The sequence below is a fragment of the Pseudochaenichthys georgianus genome, chromosome 9 (genome assembly GCF_902827115.2).
Source record: "Pseudochaenichthys georgianus chromosome 9, fPseGeo1.2, whole genome shotgun sequence".
Classification (NCBI taxonomy): Eukaryota; Metazoa; Chordata; class Actinopteri; order Perciformes; family Channichthyidae; genus Pseudochaenichthys; species Pseudochaenichthys georgianus.
Window position 1 is genome coordinate 21,872,328 of NC_047511.1, and position 24,259 is coordinate 21,896,586.

The 24,259-nt window shown below is 44.1% G+C and overlaps 1 protein-coding gene across 1 annotated transcript; it reads left to right on the forward strand.

Moving 5' to 3' along the window:
* Positions 1 to 642: 642 nt before the first annotated feature.
* LOC117451972 (corticotropin-releasing factor-binding protein-like) lies at positions 643 to 23,721 on the forward strand. The gene is made up of 7 exons (XM_034090368.1): positions 643 to 749; positions 882 to 969; positions 1,384 to 1,541; positions 2,405 to 2,615; positions 6,215 to 6,369; positions 22,298 to 22,418; positions 23,123 to 23,721. The coding sequence occupies exons 1-7, from the start codon at positions 669 to 671 to the stop codon at positions 23,275 to 23,277; spliced, it is 969 nt and encodes a 322-aa protein (XP_033946259.1). The 5' UTR covers positions 643 to 668; the 3' UTR covers positions 23,278 to 23,721.
* The last annotated feature ends 538 nt before the right edge of the window (positions 23,722 to 24,259 follow it).

Here is a 24,259-nt window from a genome sequence, read left to right on the forward strand (position 1 = left end):
TGTCCGTCCTGGGAGAGGGATCCCTCCTCTGTTGCTCTCCCTGAGGTTTCTCCCATTTTTTCCCCCCTTAAACTGTGGGTTTTCTCTGGAAGTTTTTCCTTGTACGATGTGAGGGTCTAAGGATAGAGGGTGTCGTTTTTTCTCATACTGATATTCTGAACAATCTGTGCTATTGTATTAGCTGTAAAGTGTCTCTACTGTAGGCTATTTTTATTACATGTACAGCACTTTGGCTCGACCAAAAATCGTTTATAAATGTGCTATATAAATAAAACTTGATTTGATTTGATGTCGTTGCCGTTTTGTATGCTCGCTTTGTTTTATTTCAAGTTCCTTTATTTTTCCTGAATAAAGCACGATGATAATGTAATAACTGTACCGGAAATTGCCCTAAGCAATATCATGCATGCTAGGTTTTTACAATTAACTAACTGATACGCAGTTGTTATTATTACATCCTTCACAGAGGCACATTTGAGTGTCTTAATACGGGTAAGAATGAGAGCGTTTCACACATGATTAATATGACGGATCAGTGTTTGACAGTGTGAGTGACCCTCTGATGTATGCCTGCCTATGTGTCTGAGCTGCTATAAAAGCTGCCACCCCTCACGCAGCGCCGTTATTCCCCCTCTGCTTTAGGAAACACTTCACGAGACGCACTCAGCATGTCGGTGGCTCCGCGAACACATTTCCTCCTCTTTCTGATCTCCCTCTCATCCAGGATGGGGCTCAGTCGGTACATTGAGGTAACACTTTTGAATATCAAGAAATTATCGCACATTGCTTATTCTTTAAGTCAGGCATGTTAAACTGATGTCTGTGTAAAGTTTCAGCTGGCACCTCAAATGTATTGTTTGTGTCTGTAATGTTTAATTTAGGACATCGAAGCTGCAGATGGATTATATTCTCTGCTCAATTTGGACCAGAAAAGAGATTCTGAGGATTTTATTTTCCGCCGACCTCTCAGTAAGTGCTGCAGTTCACAACAGCTTTATTCAACAGCTGATTATGCTTACCGACTTGGCAAACAACAAGTGAACGCTTTACATAATGAAATAATTAAAAGTATTTTAGGTGAAGCTGAAACATTCAGTGCAGAGGTGTTTCTGGTAGTTGTCTTGGCAGGTACACTATGTAATACCCTCTCTTTTATCAGTCAGTATAACTTAATCAATCCATGCTCACAATGATATTGTAAATAATACTTCCCCTTAATTTACTATAGGACAACCACTAAGTAGGATATTTACCAGAAGTCCACAGAGTGACATGTAAGACATGTCAGAAAGGAACACACTGTCCATATTTATGTTTATTATTTCATGAAGATCACACCAAATTATTGATGTCATAATAATAAAGTAATGTTTGTGTTTTAAGGATGTTTGGACATGCTGGCCACTGATGGCTCCTACATCTTCGTGGCGTCTCGGCCGCAGCTGGCCTGTGCTGCGTTTATCATCGCTGAGCCCAGTGAGGTCATCAGCCTGGAGTTGTCTGACGTCAATATTGACTGCAGCGCCGGAGACTTCATCAAGGTTGGCTCCAAAAATAAAACCCACACAGGCATCCTCCCACCCCCATTTGAGTGGAAGTAGGGTGGTCAGGGCTTTGAAACTCTTTAAATTCTATTTAATCTTCTTATTTTTGTTTAAAATCATGCCAAAAAGGGTTAAGGCAACGTTCAAAGGGCCAAACATCCCACTGGATCCTCTATGAATTGGTCACATTACTCTAAGCAAGAGTAGGAAGGCTTTAGTAGTGAAGCCAAGCCCGCCAGTTACACTGCGGTTTCATTTCATGTGGGCCAAACTGGTAAAAGGCATGGAAGAAAGAAACTTCAGGCTACGGTTGTTAGAGGATCGGGCAAAGTGTTATCTGATCTGTCCTGATCAGTTCCATTTAGCATGGAGAAAGATGCCAAAGAACTAAACAAAACATCTCTATTTCTATAACACAGATGGTGCTGTAACCTGTATTGACTTATTCACACAACTAAAGTAAAGTTATGTGTCCTTAGGTAAACTTAATCCTATTGGCTATTACTCAAATGTTTTTTGTTATTGAAAGACGGTGTATTGTTAAGACATGTTTAATAGAAAACATGCACATTTATTCTTTATTATACAGTTAATCTGATATATTTATATTTTAAATCAACCACCACATATCCATTGTCTGTATAAAAACGTTTATGAACACATTCTCCAAATGCATAGAACATCATTCTCATGTAAAGAGTAAAATACCTTTGTTGGTTTATGTAAACACCCTGTCTTCACCTGTACACAAAACAGAAGACATTCCCCAAGTAATAACAGAAATATGTTGGTAAGTGATAACATTGATAAAGTGAAATCTAACATTTATTACAAGGAGATAAGTGATTTCCCTCCGACAGATGTTTGATGGCTGGGTCCTGAAGGGAGAGAAGTTCCCCAGCAAGCAGGACCACGAGCTGCCTCTCCACCAGCGCTACACAGACTACTGCTCCTCCCCGGCAACAGGAGCCACCAGCCGCTCCTCTCAGAACGTCGCCATGATCTTCTTCCGCCTCCACAGCGCTGACGGTAGCTTCACCCTCGCCATCAAAAAGCTGCACAACCCCTTCCGTAAGTACTGCTGCCTTGAAGTCACAAACAAATCTTAACCTAAAAAAAAACACAAACATCCAGAAAAAATACATTAACAAAATAAAGAAAAATCATAGGATTATTTCTAAACAAGTTCTAAGACCATCTAAATCATAGTATTATGTTTTAAAATAAGGGCTACGCTGGTGACTTGTGGTTAGCCATGTGTGCTCTTCCTGGACATGTGTGCCTGGTCGAGCATTAATAGAGGCCTCGAGCGACAGGAAGAGATTGAAGGAGAGGCATGCACCTGTTTTCCAGCTGCTTGACAAACACGGTGTTAACACTGTGTCAAGCAACATAACAATCACAGCCTCTGTGTGAGACAAAGCCGGACAAAGAAAGACACAAACAATGGAGTTTGAATAGAATCTAAAGATAAACAGCATTTATCTCAGGCCAATGTGTGATGTTTCATTCATATATTGACAACTAACTGCAGCTGTCCCAATACTGTTTCTTTGTTTGATCTGATCTTATCCAAGCTTTTACCGTGTCACATATTGTCCCAAATTGTTTGAAATTGGCCCTAAAACGGCATTCATGTACATGTAACAGTGTGATATACATACTGTTTATCACAAATATGATCAATTATAAAACGGACAAGTCAAATCAAGCAATCTGATTGGTTCTTAGCCGTGATATACTGAGCGTATACCACGGGTAGAATTGTAAGTTACTTTTCACAACAAGTCAGTATCCCTCCGCGTCTGAGAAAAACAGTATACCGTTAGGCTGAAAAGCAAACTGCCTGCAGTTTGCTTTTCATACTGGAACAAGAAAGCAGCGGAGAAGTAACGGGGCAGAAACCCTCCATTTTACGCAGCGGTCCAGACATACACATCAAACGGCAAAACATATTCAGTGTGCAGTTCCTTTGGCATAAGGGCAGGGATATCTAGATACTTTCCAAGGTCTGACATCATGAATTGAGCTACTTTTAAAGCAAGCAACGATGTTTTAAAATATGTAATCAAAGAGGTCCGCAAAAATACTATCGGCCAATCAGATTGCTTGATTTGACTTGTCAGTTTTATAAATATATTTACATTTCTTCTGTTACGAAACAAACTTACAAAGCATAAAATGGAAACATTTAAGATTATTACATGGCTTAGTTGAATACTCGATTCTGATTGGTCAATTCAGAACACGTGACACGTTGTTAATACCGAACAGACAGACCGCTGTCAAGCACTTATTGACCGTTGTTAAGGACGCTCACATCTTCAGAAAGAAGTCCGGTCGATTTAACTGTATACAGTTGGACTGCATGCAGTTTGCTTTTCGAACTGGGACAAGAAAAACAGCGGAGAAGTAACGGGGCAGAAACCCTCCTTTTTACGCAGCGGTCCAGACATAGACATCAAACGGCGACACATATTCACTTGCCAGTTACTTTGTCATTAGGGCAGGGATATCTAGATACTTTCCAAGGTTTGACATCATGAATTGTGCTACTTTTAAAGCAAGGAGCGATGTTTTCAAATCTGTAATCAAAAAGCTCCTCAAAAACGCAAGCAGGTCCTACCGTTGGCTTTTCAAACTGACAAGAGACGCTCTCACTGTTTTTCAAATGTAAGTTTGAAAAGCAAGCAAACTGTCTGATTGTCTTTAGTTTTCCGCTGTCGTGTGATAGCAACATGGAGGATTTTAATATTCATTTTAATATATTTGGAGAGCACAGTAATTTGGAGTAATAGTTAGTGGCTGATGAGTCCCCAGTGAAGAAAAGAAAAAGACAAGAGGGACAAGAAAACAGCGGAGAAGTAACGGGCAGAAACCCTCCTTTTTACGCAGCGGTCCAGACATATACATCAAATGGCAAAACATACAGTGTGCAGTTACTTTGGCATCAGGGCAGGGATATCGAGATACTTTCCAAGGTTTGACATAATGAATTGTGCTACTTTTAAAGCAAGCAGCGATGTTTTCAAATCTGTAATCAGAAAGCTCCTCAAAAACGCTATCGAAGCAGTTCCTGCCGTTGCTACGTTAGTTCAAACAGTAACATCGGACTATTTTTCTTCGCGGATACATGTCAATTTAAATCAATACATACAACTATTTTTTAAATCAATAAAATCATTTTCTAAATCCATAAAAGCATTTCAATTAATATTGGGAGTCATAACGTTACTTTGTTGAGAATGTGGCCATGTAATAAGCGGGATAATGTGCAGCGACTTGGTCATTATGGGGAAAAGAACACCTTCATGCCGATCTAGATCCCTCCGCTTCGCGTCGGGCTCCTGATCAGCCTGTCGGTGTTCTTTTCCCCATAATGACCGCGTCGCAGCACATTATCCCTTACTTAACTTCGACCTCCGGGGGGTCTTACTATGGAGGAGTGGATTGAGCAGTGCCTATCTCCAGAAAAAAAAAGCACCTAAACGACGACATGCAGAGCTACGTGAAGAGCAGGTAGACCAACTGGAAAAGTACCATCAAAAGCTTTCTGATGCGGGTCTTGAAACAAAGCAGAGAAAGTATGACCGTTAGTGGCCACAGGTGCGAAAGCTCTCTCCAGAGCTACTGGAAGCCCAATCTCGGGGACCGGAGAAAGTGGAGCAATATTCTCACTATGCCAAGCAACAGCCTAGAACAACCTCAACAAGTAACCACGTAAGCCATGCTACTGATGCTGGACAGGTTTTCAGTGGGTGCAACATACAAATGAATGTAAATAAATGGCCAAATAATGAATCAACGCTCTCTGTCTAATATGTTCGCTTGCTGTTAGTGTTGTTGCATAGCAACCACCTCGCACTATGTTTCGCGCAGAAGGCAACGGAGGGACTATTTTATTTGGAACATCATTATTTACTAATAAAAACTATTTAAATTAGAGTGTGTATTTTTTTTTCATATTGCCACACTTGGTAACCGTTTTATAAAAGCAATAGCTCACTTCAGGCCGTGATATATGCTCATTATATCACAGCTAAGGGGGTTGTCGACCCTCCGCTTCGCGTCGGGCCGAACCACGCCCCTTAGCTGTGATATAATGAGCATATACCACGGCCTGTCGTGAGCTATTGCTTAAATATAAACATGGTCCTGATGACCAATACATATATATTTTACCAGAAATAAAAGTAGATTTTATTGACATTCATATTCAACTCCTGTGTAAATCAGATGAACGGCATATGAAGGCATAAAAAAGGAAAGATAAATAAACTAAACTCAATATGTATTCTAACATTCTCTCCTCAGCTTTGATTGGCACAGCTCCCTCACCATGAAATGTTTCTAATGAACAACATGCTGCATGAGTAAACTGTTCCGAATCCTGTTGGTGCCTGTCCAGTGTACCATACTGTTATCAATTCAAATTTCATTATTTTCTTATCTTTGTCATCAGAACTGGAATTGGATTTCCATGCTCAGCCCTAATTGTGTCCCCTTCCCGCAGTCAGCCTTGATCATGTCCAATTTGTGACATGAGGTGTCAGTAATGAGTTTCTCTGTTGACGGGGAACTGTTAATTTGATACCTCTTCTCCTCTGTGTGTGTGTGTGTGTGTGTGTGTGTGTGTGTGTGTGTGTGTGTGTGTGTGTGTGTGTGTGAAGCCTGTAACATCATGTCTCAGAGTCCAGAGGGCAGTTTTACCATGGTGTTGCCACACCAGCGCAAGAACTGCAGCTTCTCCATCATCTACCCTGTAGAGATCCGACTGACAGATCTTAGCCTGGGGCATGCCAAAAGCAATGAGCTCAGCCCACAGGTGAGTGCCACACACACACACACACACACACACACACACACACACACACACACACACACACACACACACACACACACACACACACACACACACACACACACACACACACACACACACACACACACACACACACACACACACACACACACACACACACACACACACACACACACACACACACACACACACACACACACACACACACACGTACCTAGCTGCCTAAGTAAATTCATCATGCAGCAGTGCAGGTTTTTGTCAACAAAGTGAGAAACAAATGGCGATTCAGGGTTATTATCTGGCTATAGTTCTAATATCCTGTATCACTTGATACATCATTTGTAATACTTTCTTAAAAAGTGGGGTTATTATGGTGAACCATAATATTTTAAATGTTTTTATTTAGCTTAAATCTGTCTATATTGTCCTATTCTAAAACGATAACAAATGGGCAGAAATGGAAATATACCTATTTGTGATCTTGCTGAGAGAAGGAGATGGTGTTAATCTCCTTCTCTTGATCTCTGTTAAATATGAAACTACATTCAGGAGACAGTTTGCATAGCTTAGGGCAAACGTTTGAAACTAAAAACAGCAAACCTGGATCTTTCCAAAGGGAACAAAATGTGCTTTCTGGCTCCACTTATAGATTTAACGTTACCATACAGACACAAGAGTTCTATGAATGTTCTTATCTAACTGTTGGGAAGAAATTGGTTTTGCAATAATATAAATATTAAAAGAAACATTCAAGGATTTGGAGGTCGTCTAACTCAATATTCTTTTTGGCAAATAGTTTACAGACTACCAATGGCGTTTCATTTATTCCTTTGTCAACAGTTGTTATTCTCTAACAGGAGCATTATTAAAAGATAATAGGGAGGCTGTGGCTCAGTGGATAGTGTGCTGGACTTCGAATCAGGGGATAGCAAGTTCGAGTCCCACTGCAGTCAGCATGTCGTTGTGTCCCTGGGCAAGACACTTCACCTCAAATTGCTCCTGTGGGATTGTCCACAGTACTGAATGTATGTAAGACGCTTTGGATAAAAGTGTCTAACAAATGACATGTAATAATATAATTAGATTTCCATGGCAAAGGGTTTTGGATAAGTTCGAGTGCACAGAATCAGCAGTTCTCAAAGCAAAACCGAGCAACAAGCATTACATTTTTAACCTGCTGTTTTGAATTTCCCATAAAGAAGTTCTTTATGTACGATGTGAATTAAATCACTTGTATTAAAGAAAAATACCTAAATTAAAACGTTTTTTTAAAGGTCAAAATCATTATATTTTTATAAAAAACAATGTTTCAGATTACTGGTTACTCCTGTTGTGTTGATGGTGCCGCTCCCCTTGGCTTTATAGAGCTTTATAATGATTATCGTATATTCATATACTGTAATGGTTCAATGCCAGCAAAAAAACATTTTGGCAATAAACACCACATATATAGACATTTTTATTGATTGGGATAAACCCCTTGAGATGCACCATCTCGTTTTCAAGGGGGTCCCGACAACAGCAACAACTTACAGACATACATAAACAAAAAGACAAAATGCAAAACATGACACACAAGACAAACCACATAGTCTGTTAAGTACAATTCAAGCAATGCATACAATCATTACAATTTGAGACAGTCAAGCAAATCAGTTTCATCAATAGCAGTTTCATTAATAACAAGTACAGACCAGTTGAAAGTGAGATGATAATGCATGTTTAAACATACCCAATGATGCAAAAGATCTAATGGCAGCAGGTAAAGTATTCCCGTCTGTTGGGGCTTTGAACATGAACGCTCTTCTGCCAATCAATTTTTTTGCAGAGGGGACAGAGAAATACATCTGAACAGAATGTCTAACTTGATGATTTGGTGAGTAAGGTAAAAAATACTGCTTTAAATAAGGGGGATAGTTAAGATAAATGCATTTAAATATCAGCTGAAGCCAATGCATGCATTCTTACATTTAAAGAAGGCCATTTAAGTTGGTTATACATTGTGCAGTGATGTGTACGAAAAGGACAACCAAGAACAAATCTGCATAGTCTATTGTAGGCTATGTTGAGTGGAGCAAGATCTAATGTGCATTTTGGTAGACAACATCACAATAGTCCATAATCGGAAGAATAAGTTGAGAAGCAATTCTCTTTCGGACACTGAGCGTAAAACAATTGCGAGAGCGGTGTAAAACACTGATTCCGTAATTGACTTTTTGTATTACATGCTTTATATGTAGTTTAAATGAAAGAAATGAATTCCAGATCTTTTTAAGTAGGAGAAGGAATGAAATGTAAATCATGTAGATAAAAAAGTTAACCAAACTATTACGTTACCATTGACTGTTAGCAGGCTCAATGTCGAGTCAAGGCAACATAATAAAGGAGACGGTAGCCGAAGTAATCAAAAAAAGAATTTAATTAATAATTACCACCATGGTTGAACAAAGGAAATATAAAGTAATGACAGACAAGAACACGTACTGCACAGACAGGATCAGGCAGAGACAAAGGGGAAAGCAGAATACTTATACATGAGGTAATGACGAGACAAGACACACCTGGGTTAATTCCAAATGGGTACACCTGGAGGGGAAACAATAAGGACTACAAAACCATAACAGGAAACTACAGCTAGACATGACACATCACACTAGGAGCGCCTGATCAGGGCACAAACACATAACACCCCCACACCCAACTTTATGTCCATAACCCCAAGGCGAAATGGGGGAATGAACATAAACAGAAGAAGGAAACAAGAAACAATAATACTGTCAGCACAATAACAAATACAAATTGTACTAACAGCACCGGTATGGATGGCCATAACCCCCACACCACCTCATGGATAAATAGCACCCCCCCACCCTATCGACACAGTCCTCCATTCTGGGCAATGGAAAACTATCAGGCCTAGTCACGTTATTTACCCGGCGAAAATCCGTACAAAACCTATCTGTCTTGTCTGACTTATCAACCAATAAGCACGGCGAGCTCCATGGGCTGAAACTGGGCTCAGCTATATTGTTAGTGAGCATGTATTCCACCTCTTTCTGTAACCGTGCCCGCTTATATGGATTCACGCGATACGCGTGCTGTTTAATGGGTAATGCCTCCGCTACATCGATGTCATGTTGCGCCTTGGACGGAATAATGACGTCATCTTCCAGTTCTCCAACCCCCTCTGAAAAACAAAGACTGTCATTACTCTCATCAACGCTAGATGGGGCCAACATACAAACTGACACCGACACACTCGCAGAGGGAACAACAATACTGTCAATAGGATTCACCAGAGGCTCCCTCACATAATATGGCTTAATCATATTAACATGACACAAGCGAGTCTTCCGCCCACGATCCGGTGTCTCGATCAGGTAGTCCAAATCCCCTACTTTCTCTCTAACCAGGTACGGCCCACTAAACCGTGCTTGTAAGCTGGAGCCTGGGACAGGCAACAACACTAAAACCCTCTCCCCTGGCACAAACGTTCTATCCCGAGCCTTCCTGTCATACCAGCCCTTCATCCTCCCCTGTGTGTCACTCAGATTTGTCCTCGCTAGTTCACATGCCCTCTTCAGCTTCTCCCTAAAGCCACAGACATAGTCTAACAGGTTCTTCGGCTCGCTCTCCCCCAACCACTTCTCCCTCAGCAGCTTAAGCGGCCCCCTAACCGAATACGCAAATACCAGCTCTGCAGGACTGAATCCCAAAGATTCCTGCACCACCTCCCTTGCGGCAAACAACATTAAATGAACCCCTTCATCCCAGTCGTCCTTCGTGTCACGACAGAACGCCCGAAGCATTGTTTTTAGCGTGGAGTGGAACCTTTCCAAAGCCCCCTGGGATTGTGGGTGATATGGGCTAGAGAAACTATGCGATATATCCAGCTGCTTTAAAACCTGCGAGAAGATGCGGGATAAAAAATTCGTACCTTGGTCGGACTGTACCACGCGAGGCAAACCAAAAACGGAGAAAAACCTCACCAAGGCCTGTGACACTGTTTTGGCCGTTATCCGTTTCAGTGGAATCGCTTCCGGAAACCGTGTGTTGGCACACATAATGGTCAAAAGAAAGCTATTACCTGCCTTGGTTCTAGGGAGTGGACCCACACAATCAATGATAACCCTCTCAAAAGATTCCCCCACTGCCGGGATAGGGTAGAGTGGCGCCGGTGGAATGACCCCGTTAGGTTTACCCACCACCTGACACGTTGAACACCCCCTGCAATGCTGCACCACATCCCGTTTCAACCCTGGCCAAAATTTTTTACGCAGCACTCTATCATATGTCTTATTGACCCCCAGATGTCCTGCGAGCTTGTGACCGTGAGCCAAACACAGAATATCGTGACGGTATCTAAACGGAACCACAACCTGCGTCACCACATTCCAATCATTCTCCGCTGACGCGTCGAGGCTAGGAGACCATTTACGCAGCAATACCCCGTCCCTCAGGATATAGCAACTTTTAGAAACCTCACTCTCTCCCACTCCCACAGTGTTCGCAAAAAGGCCTGACAGGCTTGGATCTCTACCCTGTTCCGCGATAAGCTCCTCGCGAGCAAAAGAAAACCCAGCCGCGCTACTGGCAGACTCACACGAGGAAGTAGAGGGCAGTAAAGGGCTGAGACCGGCTGGAATAGATGGAACAGCATCACCTTCAAGAGGGGCAATATCAGGAACAAGCTGAGATGATGACCACAAGTCGGGTTGCCCCGGGAGCGCCCCCTCCACCTCAGGCTCCCGTGGTACTGCACCCTGGGGATTATCCATAAGTGGGTCACGACACTCAGGCACCCCGTTAACAGTCGCTATGATGGTATCAAACAAGTCCACGTCGTCCTTTTCCTCGGCCAGAGCCTTAATAACCATGGCCCGCGTGACTGTACACGAGGAGAACACCCTCGGATACGCATCCGCCAGGACGTCCACCGCCCCAGACTCTGCTGGCACACAAGTCACATCTGCCTTCACGAGGACCCTACCCCCTGCCAGATCATTCCCGAGGATTAATGATACGCCCTCGACAGGAAAACAATTTTCCACCCCAATTACCACTGGCCCCGACACCAACTCAGATGTAAGATGGATAGTGTGAAGCGGAACTTCCATGACATGCATCCCAAAAGACCTGACAGTTATTCCAGCATCCACCTCTGAACCACTGTCAAAAGGCAGCACATCTCTCCGAATAAATGACTGGGACGCAGCCGTATCCCTTAATATGGTCACAGGAACCTTCACCCCTTCACCGGACAAGGATACAAACCCCTCACTGATGAACGGTAAGTAAGCTTTCATATCCTCACCCCTTTGGGCATCCCTACTCAGAGATGTGTGTGTGGGTGTCATTACCAACGATATTTGTTTACTGGGACGGGTAAGGGCAAAACAGTTCTCCTTTATGTGGCCTTTTTTACCACAGTGGAAACACTCACGCATTTCTCCCCTCATTCCCCGCTCAGCAACCTCGCCCACACTGCCACCGCCAGAGGCCACAGGCCTGTCACCCAAGCCCCACCTCGGTCTACTCTCCACCCTGCGCACGGGATAATTAGGTCTGTCAAAGAGCACTTTGTGCGTCAACACGAACTCATCCGCAAGGCTCGCAGCCACCGAGCACTCAGTCACCTTATGTTCATTAATGTACATCGCCACATTATCGGGCAAACAATATGACTTAAACTACTCAAGAAGCACGAGTTCCCGCATCTTAACCAAAGTGTCCACCTTCTCCGACGCGCACCAACGATCAAACAACAGCTCCTTCTCGTAAGCAAACTCCACGTAGGTCTGCATATTGTTCTTTCTAAGAGCGCGAAACCTCTGCCTATACGCCTCCGGCACAAGCTCGTAAGCCCTAAGGATAGCAGCCTTCACCACGGCGTAATCCTGGGTGTTTGGGCAAAGTGACGCGTAAACGTGTTGTGCTTTCCCGGTGAGTGCGCTCTGGAGAAGTAATGTCCACTGGTCATTAGGCCATTTCAGAGTTGTGCCTATATTTTCGAACATAGAAACATATTTGTCAACATCCTTCTCTGAAAATTGCGGGACCAGGCGTAGGTGCCTAGTAGCATCGAACCTAGCTTCAAGATGCACTGCCCGCACCTCTACCCCAAGCCTTCTAAGCTCAAGCTCATGCACGCGCCCACGTTCTGCCTCCTCCGCTTCCCGAGCGCATAACCGCTCTGCATGTCTCAGCTGCTCAAATTTAAACTCTAGTTCCATCTTTCTCAGCAAAACCTGGTTCTCCGAAACCGGGTCACATGTGACTACCTCCTGCTCCTCAGGTTTGCCCACAGACTCCATAACCTCCTTGGCGGTCAAAGCCTCCACCAGCGCTAACCGCTGTTGCTGCTTTTTCATGCTCGGGGCAAGCCTGACACCGTAATGCTCTGCTATCTCAGATAATTCCTCCTTAGTGCACAAGCTCAACACGTTGACCGTTGGCCTAGCCACAAAATCACATACCTTCACAGGCATACCTGCCCTAGTACCGTCACACCGGGGGAGGAAGAAACTAAAGAACCAACCCCGCTTCCACCAGCATATACGACCAACCAATTAAAATAAACACAAAAAATAAATAACCGGCTTCACCCTACACAGTCTGTTCTTAATAACTCTGGTCACCGCTCCCCTACCGCTATCCACTAAATAGAGAAGAGCACCGGTATGACCTTCTGAAGCATCCACACTCAAAATTATTCGCAAGAGATTAACAACTGTCGTGTGTTCAAAAAATTAAAAAACGAAGGCCCATCCCTTAAACGTTTCCATCCCTTAAACGTTTCCATCCCTCACTATCAGACCCCCTATATAACTAACTAACTGACATACGCTGGCCTAGGAGGAGCCTGACAGGGTCTTCCTACTACCCCGACCAGCATAGACGGTATGTCTACCAGGCGAAGGAAGGAACCATAGAAAATGGTCCAGCTGCCCTAGCTGGATGAAAACGCTCCTTATTGGAGAATTATTTACCAAGAGGGTATAAAACATGGGCCACACACACGACACTGTCAACCATAATTCAAAGTGTGGACTAAGCTCAGCGGCCACCACCAAATTCCTGCTCAAATCAGTTTGGCACGAGCCCCCATATTACGTTACCATTGACTGTTAGCAGGCTCAATGTCGAGTCAAGGCAACATAATAAAGGAGACGGTAGCTGAAGTAGTCAAAAAAAGAATTTAATTAATAATTACCACCATGGTTGAACAAAGGAAATATAAAGTAATGACCGACAAGAACACAGACAGGATCAGGCACAGACAAAGGGGAAAGCAGAATACTTATACATGAGGTAATGACGAGACAAGACACACCTGGGTTAATTACAAATGGGTACACCTGGAGGGGAAACGATAAGGACTACAAAACCATAACAGGAAACTACAGCTAGACATGACACATCACACTAGGAGCGCCTGATCAATCAATCAATCAATCAATCAATCAATCAATCAATCAATCAATCAATCAATCAATGTTTATTTATATAGCCCAATATCACAAATGTTACATTTGTCTCAGTGGTCTTCACAGTGTGTACAGAATATCAGTATGACAATACGACACCCTCTGTCCTTAGACCCTCACATCGTACAAGGAAAAACTTCCAAAGAAAACCCAGTTTAAAGGGAAAAATGGGAGAAACCTCAGGGAGAGCAACAGAGGAGGGATCCCTCTCCCAGGACGGACAGACGTGCAATAGATGCCGTGTGTAAATTGAAAAGATAATACATTTGCAACATAGGTAGTCCAAATGTTTGGAAATGCATGTGTGTATAATAGGAAGATGAATCCACGAGGATATCCATCCAGGACCTATGATCCAGGACCACAGCCACAACTCAAGATCCAGCGCTCGCGATCCAGGACACAGGACCGCAGGATCATCCATGACTCCGGATCCCAGCGTATATAGACACCAAAAAGAAAGACATTTGGGGAAGCTGGGTTAATCGGAACATGAGTGTACACAGGTATAGACAGAGAGAAGGAAGAAGTAAGATGTCCCCCGACAAACTAAGCCTAGATCAGGGCACAAACACATAACACAGACAAAATGACTCCCGTTGGCAGCTGGTCGGATTACTGGCTGCAAGACATCTGACATGATAAACGACAGTGACTGCATCTACTGGGCAAAATACAACAACCTGACATGTCTGTCGAAGCTCTGAGAAAAGTGTTACAAATTCAAAAAAGATTTGAACGGGCAGTTTTTCAGGCTAGCAGCTGCACATAATTCTAGATATGTAAAAAGCACTTGACACAAAATAAATTAGAATGGGCCAAGGATTGAACCCTATTAAGCTTTATAGCCTTGTTCTCAACACGGTAACATCAGATGCCTGCCTGTTGAACAGACAGTATGCAGACCACACTGGCATTTTTATTTTAAACAAACACAGTTCTCATTCATAACACTCCGTTCGATGTCTCACTATGGGATGCGCCTCAACGCGTATGCAAACAGAAGCATCAATCTCATTACGCCAATCCTGATTGGCTGGTGATCTTGACGTCAACGTCAGAGAATCCACCCACCCTTTAAGTAGCTTGCGCTACGACGCAGCGTCATTCAAACACCTCTTCTCGCTTCAGAGCACATCTCGATGTATCAGTAGCTTAACGGTTCACAGATTGAACCCTAAGCTAACATTCGGTTGACGGGCGCTTGCCGGTTACTTTTTTGCTTTGCAAGAAGACTGAGCAATATTAACACACCAGTTAATATTGTAATCTGCCTCGCCGTTTCGTTCTGTCGAAATAACGGTAAGGTTTGATTTTTTCCTCAAGCTAGTAACATACCTGTTGCTAGTTTGTTCTTCCCTCCACGGTAAAGAGGACGTTCTCTTTTCTCTCTCACAACAGAAGAGACAGAGATAAAAAAAAAGGTATTAACACACCAGTTAATATTCTTTAAAGACTAAAATCTCCTTTTTTCCTTTTGGACTAACAGCAAGGTTGGATTTTTTCTCAGTAACGTACCTGTTACTAGCGTGTCCACTCCACGCAGACACCCCAGCGATCGAAGATGGACCCTTCTCTGAGGTGCGAGTCAAAAAGGAAGGGAGACGAGGCTCTCCAGCTTTGTCTCCCCCGAAGGGTCCAGCCGCCACCTCCAATGGTCCCGCGGCAGGCCTTCACCCAAGCTGTCTCACGTCCTGCACGGTTCAAAATACAAAAGCAGCAGAGACCGCAGCCCGTCCCAGGTCCCCAGCCCAGGTCCCCAGCCCAGGCACGAGGCAAGAGGGAGCTGGCCAAGAAAATCTCCGGCTCCGGCAGCTGCCGCTCAGGCGCAGCAGACCCAGGTTTTCAGCCACCAGGCGAGGAAGAAGAAGCGGGCGGCCTGACAGCCTCCTCTCCTCTCCTCGATGAAGGAGCTGGAAGTTCCCTGTTCCCCAGCTCCAGAGCATGTTCCAGTGTTGGATGCTCATGTGTTTTCGGGGTGCCACCATACCCCTATCTTCCTGCCGCCTCGAGTGATGGCAGAACGTCATCCTCAAGTTCGCGCCATCAGGGAAATGGACTTAACATCGAAGACAGCAAGTTCCGCTGCCTGTTTAAGTCACACAAACACATGTCATCATTGTTGTTTCAAAATAAATCATTTTTCACTGTCGTTTCCAGGCTTGAAGCCAAGGGCGCAGTCAATAAAAATGAAAAGAAAAACAATAAAAACAATAAACAGTCTGTTGTCTGCCGCTCTTTGGAGAGCGGCTACGGCCTCTCTCAAAAGGCGGACAATAGACGGGATTGTGAAGGTACCACCACCACGCGCATGCGCAGTGTCGACCGGGGTTGTCAACCTGGGGTACCACCGTGTTCAGACACTAGAGGGCCCCATGACACAACAAATAGAGACACCGAGGGCAGACGACAGAGCTGTGACATCTCTGCTCGCTTTGAGAAGCGAAAAGTTGAGGATGCTCACAGATTCTGCTTGGGTTTTCAAGACAGTAACACAGGGCTACAGGCTCCAATTCGCTGTCACCCCCCCTCACTTCTCGGGCATTCTGTATTCACAGGACCGCGGAGAGTCGGCCCATATTCTAGAGCAAGAGATTTTCTCGCTACTAGAAAAGAAGGCTATATCGATAATGCCCGCCGAACAGAGTCAGAGCGGCTTTTATTCCGGGAACGGAATTCGGCCTATACTAGATTTGAGAGCTCTGAACAAATATCTCAAAAGATACCGATTCAGAATGCTCACTCACACATCTCTGTTGCGTCTCGTGCGCCAAAACGACTGGTTCACATCAGTCGACCTGAAAGATGCGTATTTCCACATCCCAGTATATTACCCACACAGGAAATATCTGAGGTTCGCCTTTCAGGGTGTCTGTTACGAGTACAGAGTACTTCCCTTCGGTCTGTCTCTCAGCCCGCGAGTGTTTGTACGGTGTACGGAAGCCGCGATAGCCCCGTTAAGACAACAGGGTATTCGCCTGGCAACTTATCTGGACGATTGGCTCATTCTTGCACAGTCGGAGCAAGAGGCTATTACGCAGACAAATGTCCTCGTAAAACACCTGCTCGACCTGGGTTTTGTAATAAACACAGAAAAGAGCATGTTGTCTCCAGCCCAGACTGTACTCTTCCTGGGCCTACGCCTGAATTCAGTGTCCTTTACAGCCCGCCTGTCAGCAGAGAGAGTGAAAGCCTTCAGGGCTTACCTCGCTCATTTCCAGCCACGCAAATATGTTCTCTTCAGATCATGTCTGCGGTTGCTGGGGCTCATGGCGTCAGCCATTCTGGTGGTACGACTGGGACGCTTACACTTAGGGAGTTTCAGCGTTGGGTAGCTGCCCTCAGATTGTACCCCGCGCGTAATGGCGCGCGGAAAGTGGTCACTATGAAATGCGTAATGTCACTGTGCCACTGGCTACACCCGACTTTTCTAGTACGGGGCGTGCCTATGGGTGCTGTCCTATCGCGGAAGGTGGTCACCACAGACGCATGTCTGACGGGCTGGGGGTGTATATACGAAGGTCGACCTGTGAGGGGTCTCTGGAGCAGAGACCTCCAACGGTCACACATAAATTATCTGGAGCTTTTAGCGGTGTTCCTCACCCTGAAACGCTTTCTGCCTTTTCTCAGAGGACATCATGTCCTCGTGAGGACAGACAACACGACCACAATATCGTATAAAACCGCCAAGGGGGTTTGCGTTCTCTCCAGTTACACATGCTGGCAGCTGTGGACGTCTCCTCTCTCTGAGAGCGACGCACGTACCAGGAGTGATGAACCTCGGGGCGGATCTGCTGTCCAGAGGTGCACCACTATATGCAGACTGGACTCTACATCCAATGATTGTGAGTCAGCTGTGAGTGCGTTATGGCCGAGCCGCGGTAGATCTGTTCGCATCAAAAGAAAATGCTCAATGTCAGCTGTTCTTTTCAATGTGCGATTTAAACGCACCGTTAGGCGTGGACGCACTCGCGCACGTTTGGCCTCCGGTCCTTCTGTACACGTTCCCATCCCTGGCTCTGATACCCCCAACTCTGGTCAGAGTGAGAGAACAACGCCACACACTTATCCTGATAGCTCCGCACTGGCCTGCAATGTACTGGCTGGCGGAGATATATCAGCTGCTGTGCGGGCAGCCGTGGCAGCTCCCACTACGCAGGGACATACTGTCTCAGGCGGGGGGGACGATCTTTCACCCACACCCAGAGCGCTTGGCACTATGGGCCTGGCCCGTGGTACAATCTGAATACAGTGGGGCTCCCTCAGAAGGTGATAAACACTATTCAGAGTGCGAGAGCTTCCTCCACCAGGTCTCTCTATGACTGTAAGTGGAGGGTGTTTGAGGAGTGGTGCCTTCAAGAAGGACACATCTCTTTTCAATGTCCTGTCGGGGTGATTTTATCATTTCTACAGGACTTAATTGATAAACACAGAGCTTTCTCTACGATCAAAGTGTACCTGGCTGCTATTGCTGCATGCCATGTGGGCTTTGAGGGAAAGACGGCTAGCCAACATCCTTTGGTCTGCCGTTTTATGAAAGGGGCTCGCAGGCTCCTCCCTGTTTCCAGGTCACTGCTGCCCTTATGGGACCTGGCAGTGGTTTTAGATGGGCTCACTCGACCTCCATTTGAACCCCTGGAAGAAGCTGACATGAAACACCTGTCACTGAAGACAGTGCTGTTACTGGCTCTGGCATCTGCCAAGCAAGTCAGTGACATTCATGCGCTCTCTGTACATCCTTCATGCACTCAGTTTGCCCCGGGGCAAACGAGGGTGTTGCTGAAGCCCAACCCTGCCTTTATACCTAAGGTGGTTGGCTCATGTACCCCCATTGACATTGTGGCATTTCCTCCGCCTCTGTGTTCCTCTGAGAAACAGCGGCCGAATTTGCTGTGTCCAGTTCGTGCTTTACGCATCTATATGGACAGGTCAAAAGAGTTTCGTTGTAATGACCAACTCTTTATATCCTGGGCTAACCCTCAGAAGGGCAAGCCCGTTACCAGGCAACGGCTCTCTCACTGTATTGTGGAAGCGATTGCTCTGGCTTATACGAGTGGCCTGCGTGCTCATTCTACTCGTGGACTGGCTACATCCTGGGCTTTGTTCAAGGGTGTTTCCATCCAAGACATTTGTGCAGCAGCGAGCTGGTCCTCACCGCTCACTTTTGTCCGCTTTTACAGGCTAGATGTCTCTGCTCCAAGTGTAGCCCGCGCAGTGCTGGGCCCTGTGTTGAGACAGGGTTCTACCTGTTAAGTTCTGGTTGTTTTGGTGATTTTCGAGATAAGCATGTCTAGCAATACGGGAGTTTCAATATCCCATAGTGAGACATCGAACGGAGTGTTATGAATGAGAACTATAGGTTACTTACGTAACCCTCAGAGTAACATGAAGTGAGATGTCTCACCAGACGGCCCTTCTTGCTAAGGCGAAGCGAGAAGAGGTGCTTATTTTGAATGACGCTGCGTCGTAGCGCAAGCTACTTAAAGGGTGGGTGGATTCCCTGACGTAGACGTCAAGATCACCAGCCAATCAGGATTGGCGTAATGAGATTGATGCTTCTGTTTGCATACGCGTTGAGGTGCATCCCATAGTGAGACATCTCACTTCATGTTACTCTGAGCCCTGGGGTTACGTAAGTAACCTATAGTTATGTTTATTAACTAAAGTATTCATTTATTTAATAAGTAAATAAGTCCATCCATCCATCCATCTTCTCCCGCTTATCCGTGGTCGGGTCGCGGGGGTAGCAGTTCCAGCAGAGAGCCCCAAACTTTCTTTTCCCTGGCCACATCAACCAGCTCTGACTGGGGGATCCCAAGGCGCTCCCAGGCCACCGAAGAGATATAATCCCTCCGCCTGGTCCTAGGTCTACCCCTTGGTCTCTTCCCAGCTGGACGTGCCTGGAACACCTCCCTAGGGAGGCGCCCAGGTGGCATCCTAACTAGGTGCCCGAACCACCTCAACTGGCTCCTTTCGACGCGAAGGAGGAGCGGCTCAACTCCGAGTCCCTCCCTGATGACCGAACTTCTCACCTTATCCCTAAGGGAGACACCAGCCACCATGCGGAGAAAACCCATCTCGGCCGCTTGTATCCGCGATCTCGTTCTTTCGGTCATGACCCATCCTTCATGACCATAGGTGAGGGTAGGAACGAAAATGGCCCGGTAGACAGAGAGCTTTGCCTTCTGGCTCAGCTCCCTTTTCGTCACAACGGTGCGGTAAAGCGACTGCAGTACCGCTCCCGCTGCTCCGATTCTCCGGCCCATCTCACGCTCCATTGTTCCCTCACTCGAGAACAAGACCCCGAGATACTTGAACTCCTTCACTTGGGGTAAGGACTCATTCCCTACTTGGAGTGGACAGTCGATCGGTTTCCTGCTGAGAACCATGGCCTCAGATTTGGAGGTGCTGATCCTCATCCCAGCCGCTTCACACTCGGTTGCAAACCGATCCAGTGAGTGCTGAAGGTCGCAGACCGATGAAGCCATTAGAACCACATCATCTGCAAAAAGCAGTGGTGCAATCCTTAGTCCACCGAACCGACCCCCTCCTGTTGAGAGCTTCATAGTATGTTGAATACTTAAAACGAAAGTTAATTATAAATCATATATGATCAATCATATTCTTGTATGAACCCATAATGAGAATGCTTCTTGATGGTTTTTGAATATGTATGTATGCTTACAATTTTAGTTGTTGCTGTTTGATAACTTTGCGTTTTAAAAAGAGGGTGTTGAGAGCTTCATAGTATGTTGAATACTTAAAACAAAAGTTAGTTATAATCAAATATAATCAATTATATTCTTGTATAACTCAGAATGAAAAAGGTTTCATCTGTTATGTTTTCTATATTTGCAGTAAAAAACTAAGTGGTTTGTTTAAGTTGAGTGTGTAAAGTCTATGATTTATGGGGGTCACTGATAAGGAAGAGGGCAGTTTCTTCTCTTTTTTATTTTCTCACAGGAATACACAGGGAGGGGGGGGGGGGTTCTTGCCCTAAGGAGAAACACTGAGGCCTTTAATAAGTGGTGATGTCATAGCCAAAGATTATTTTGCAAACCCTTTACATCAGAGGTCAGGCCCAGTTTTACAAATATGGGCATAAAGGAGGGGTTTTTGAGAATGTTCTGTCCGGTTGTAGAGCATAAAGCCACGGGGTAAGAGAGGGTGGACAGAGCTGGGTTAGATGGCTCTCGGTAAGTGATACCTGGAAGACGTTGTTAGAACGACCAGGAATAAGAGAAATATACATGATTAGACTCTACCTGGAAGACGTTTTTAGAACGACCAGGATACATATACATGATTAGACTAGACTCTACCTGGAAGACGTTTTTAGAACGACCAGGATACATATACATGATTAGATTAGACTCTACCCGGAAGGCGTACGCACGGGAATAAAATGAATATGAATTAAGGTTTTAGATAAAAAATATAACCCCAGCATAATATGTTTTGTATGATTATAATGTGTTAAAAGGTAAAGACTGTGCTCTCCTCCCCTGCTTCAAAGGTAAGACTGCACCCTGCCACACACATGTTTAGGTCGGAACACACCCCATTTACTGATATCAAAATCCTTCGGGATCGCTTAAACAGATTAAAAAGAGTAGTCTGAATAGAAACAGCAGTTAATTGAACCTGGTTCTTCGGGGAGTTAATAGAGGTGAGATCTTGCTGACGTTGGTGGATCTGAGCCAAGCAGTAAACTTACATAGACTCAGTAACTTCGGTCAGGTCAATTAGTAGGTCAGAGTAATTTACCGGAATAAATTATCAGGACCTCACCTATACTCTAAACACTCCCCCACGACTACGCCTCGAAATCCGATCCATGTATATTACAAACAGGATTGGTGACAAAGCGCAGCCCTGGAAATGGGTCCGACTTACTGCCGAGGAAATAAGTATTTCTCACAATACATTGAGAACTTGCAAATGTGTTGAATGAATTTTCTTTGGTTTCATGTTTGTTTTATGACATTAAACCAGTGATGTCATAAACACAAAGGAAATATCAGCAGAGATATATTTTGCTTCACACATATAAATAGAATAGAAGCACATTACTTTTTTGCCATGGTCATTTTACTAGAAAATGCTGGTTGTTATAAATTGTTATAGTGACAACATGCATCAGTGGGGCAGTAAAGTGTGGTCGCAGGGGGGGCGGATAGCTAGCTTCTTAGCTACTTACCCTTCTCCAGGCGCTGGTTCTCAGTCTGACTACAGTATAAACTATAACCAGAGTAGCATTATAGTAAATGGCTACCATGGCTAGCTAAATACTGGACAGCAGGCTAGTGGATATTGCCACTAGATGTCAAAAAACTGTGTGGGTTGCCTTTAGCACTTTAAATTGCACACTCAATAAGTGAATAGCTTGCCTTAGCTGCACTTCCGCACCAAAATATGTTGTTGTTCTTCTTTTTTGTTTACAGAGGCAGCTGTGGTCGGGCTGTTCGGGGTCGGGAGACTATGTGGAGCTGTTAGGGGGGAATGGGGTGGACACCTCGATGATGTTCCCTGTAGCCGACCTCTGTTTCTCCCTCAGTGGGCTCGGTGAGTCTGAGCCTCTGTTTCCCTCTAGTGTCACTCTAGTGTCACTCTGTAATTTCTTATTGTTCCAGGAAGAAATCTAACTTTTGCTACACAATTACTATGCTGTACTATTATTTGCTTTGCAATGCCTTTATATGCTATGCTGAGGCTGGCTTTTGTATTTAACTAATATTGTTTAATGTCAAAATTATCTAAACAATTTTAAGTGAGTTTGACACATTTCACCATGTTGACTACACAACTCAAACTAAATTCCAGCTGCGTGTTATGATCCTACATGTCAAAAGACTGTCCTCTTCAGTTTTACAGCAACAGGATGTTGGAGAAATGTTAAAACATGTTTCCTATGAAAGATATGCTCCAGAGGAGTCCTTGAAAATAATAAAACAAGTAATCTTTCCTCATGGTGAACTATTTGTAATGCAAATTAGATTTTACGACTGGATTTTTAACTGATTTAAATTATTGGAAAATTATTATTATTAACACCATCCATATTTTGCTATAGTATACATCTTTAATTAAACATCTTATAAGTTTCTTTATACATTCTTCTTTGTCTGGGTGGATTGGTGCAATGCAAAAGAGTTCACAGAAAAAAGACTTACACTTGTGATAACCAGGCTGAGAAGCGTTGGCAAGAGAACAAAAATGCTCTTTAGTGCTCCAGCGTAAAGCATCTGTCTTCCTCTCTGACCCTTCAGCCCAGATGAAGATTGGTTGTGATAACTCGGTGGTGAGGCTGGTGTCAAGTGGGAACTATATCAACCGTGTTTCCTTCCAGTACAGACTACTGGAACAAAGCGAACTCCCCAAGACCCAAGAGAACGCTCTGGATAATTTCTGCTCTGTGGAATGAAATAACACACATATAACAACACACAAACACACGCACATACTTATGAACACACACACGCAATCAAACAGCCATCCATTTCTCTGTAAATACAACAGTTTGTTTAATGCAGCCAATACAAACTTTGTATTGTTTTTGCCAAATGTTTTATTTAGTTTCCTAAAAGATGTTCGCTTTGGTCGTACAATATTTATTTTAAGAGCGATTATTATTAATCTCAAATGTATGAAGGGTGATGGATTTCAGAGTTTACTTTTTAATCCTTTGTCAAGAAAATCTGTGATACATTATATTTTTTGTCAAGAGAACTATTCTAAACCTTCCCTCTTTTGATCTCAGTTCATATCAGTTTCTGTATTCTTTGGGAGGTTTTACATCTCTGCTTTCTTTTCTGTTTATAATGCCTTGCCAATATAAAAATAAATATATGACTTGCATGAAAAAGCACATTTTCTATGGTCTGTTTTTTGAGTCAATGTTTTTATAAGCCTTCTTTCCATTTCATTAAAGTACAGTGTTCACTTGGTGTTTGCTTTACTAGTTTTCTTTGCAAGATAAATCTATTTTACTCATAACCAATAGACATTAAAGTGTGGGAATGTTACTTAGTCTAATCCAGCCCAGTTGTATTGGGTTTTTAGTGTTTATTTACCTGGCAGGAGATTTATTCTTCTAAGAAAAACGTAATCACAATAACAAACCAATGAGTTTCCTTAAAAAACAACTCAACTGTTCCTTCTGTTATTTCAGGCCAGTGGATAAAGGAGCAGAGATTTGGAAGTTGGTCAGGAGATTCAAATGTGTCCTTTTTTACATTGATGATTAGTCCAGCCTGATATATATCTACAACTACTGGATCAGCATGATATTTTGTGCAGGCATTTGCCGTTTCCAGAGCCCCCCACACTTATCCTCTAGATTCTCTATGAATTTTACATTAGTGTTGTTTTTGTGAAATATCTCAACATTACAGTGAATGCCCTCC

Bases quoted from the DNA above. Each gene is read 5' to 3' on its own strand.
- LOC117451972 (XM_034090368.1), top strand. From the start codon at position 669: ATGTCGGTGGCTCCGCGAACACATTTCCTCCTCTTTCTGATCTCCCTC. The intron at 970-1,383 runs GTAAGTGCTGCA...TTGTGTTTTAAG, and splicing joins TATTTTCCGCCGACCTCTCA to GATGTTTGGACATGCTGGCC. The intron at 2,616-6,214 runs GTAAGTACTGCT...GTGTGTGTGAAG, and splicing joins AAAGCTGCACAACCCCTTCC to CCTGTAACATCATGTCTCAG.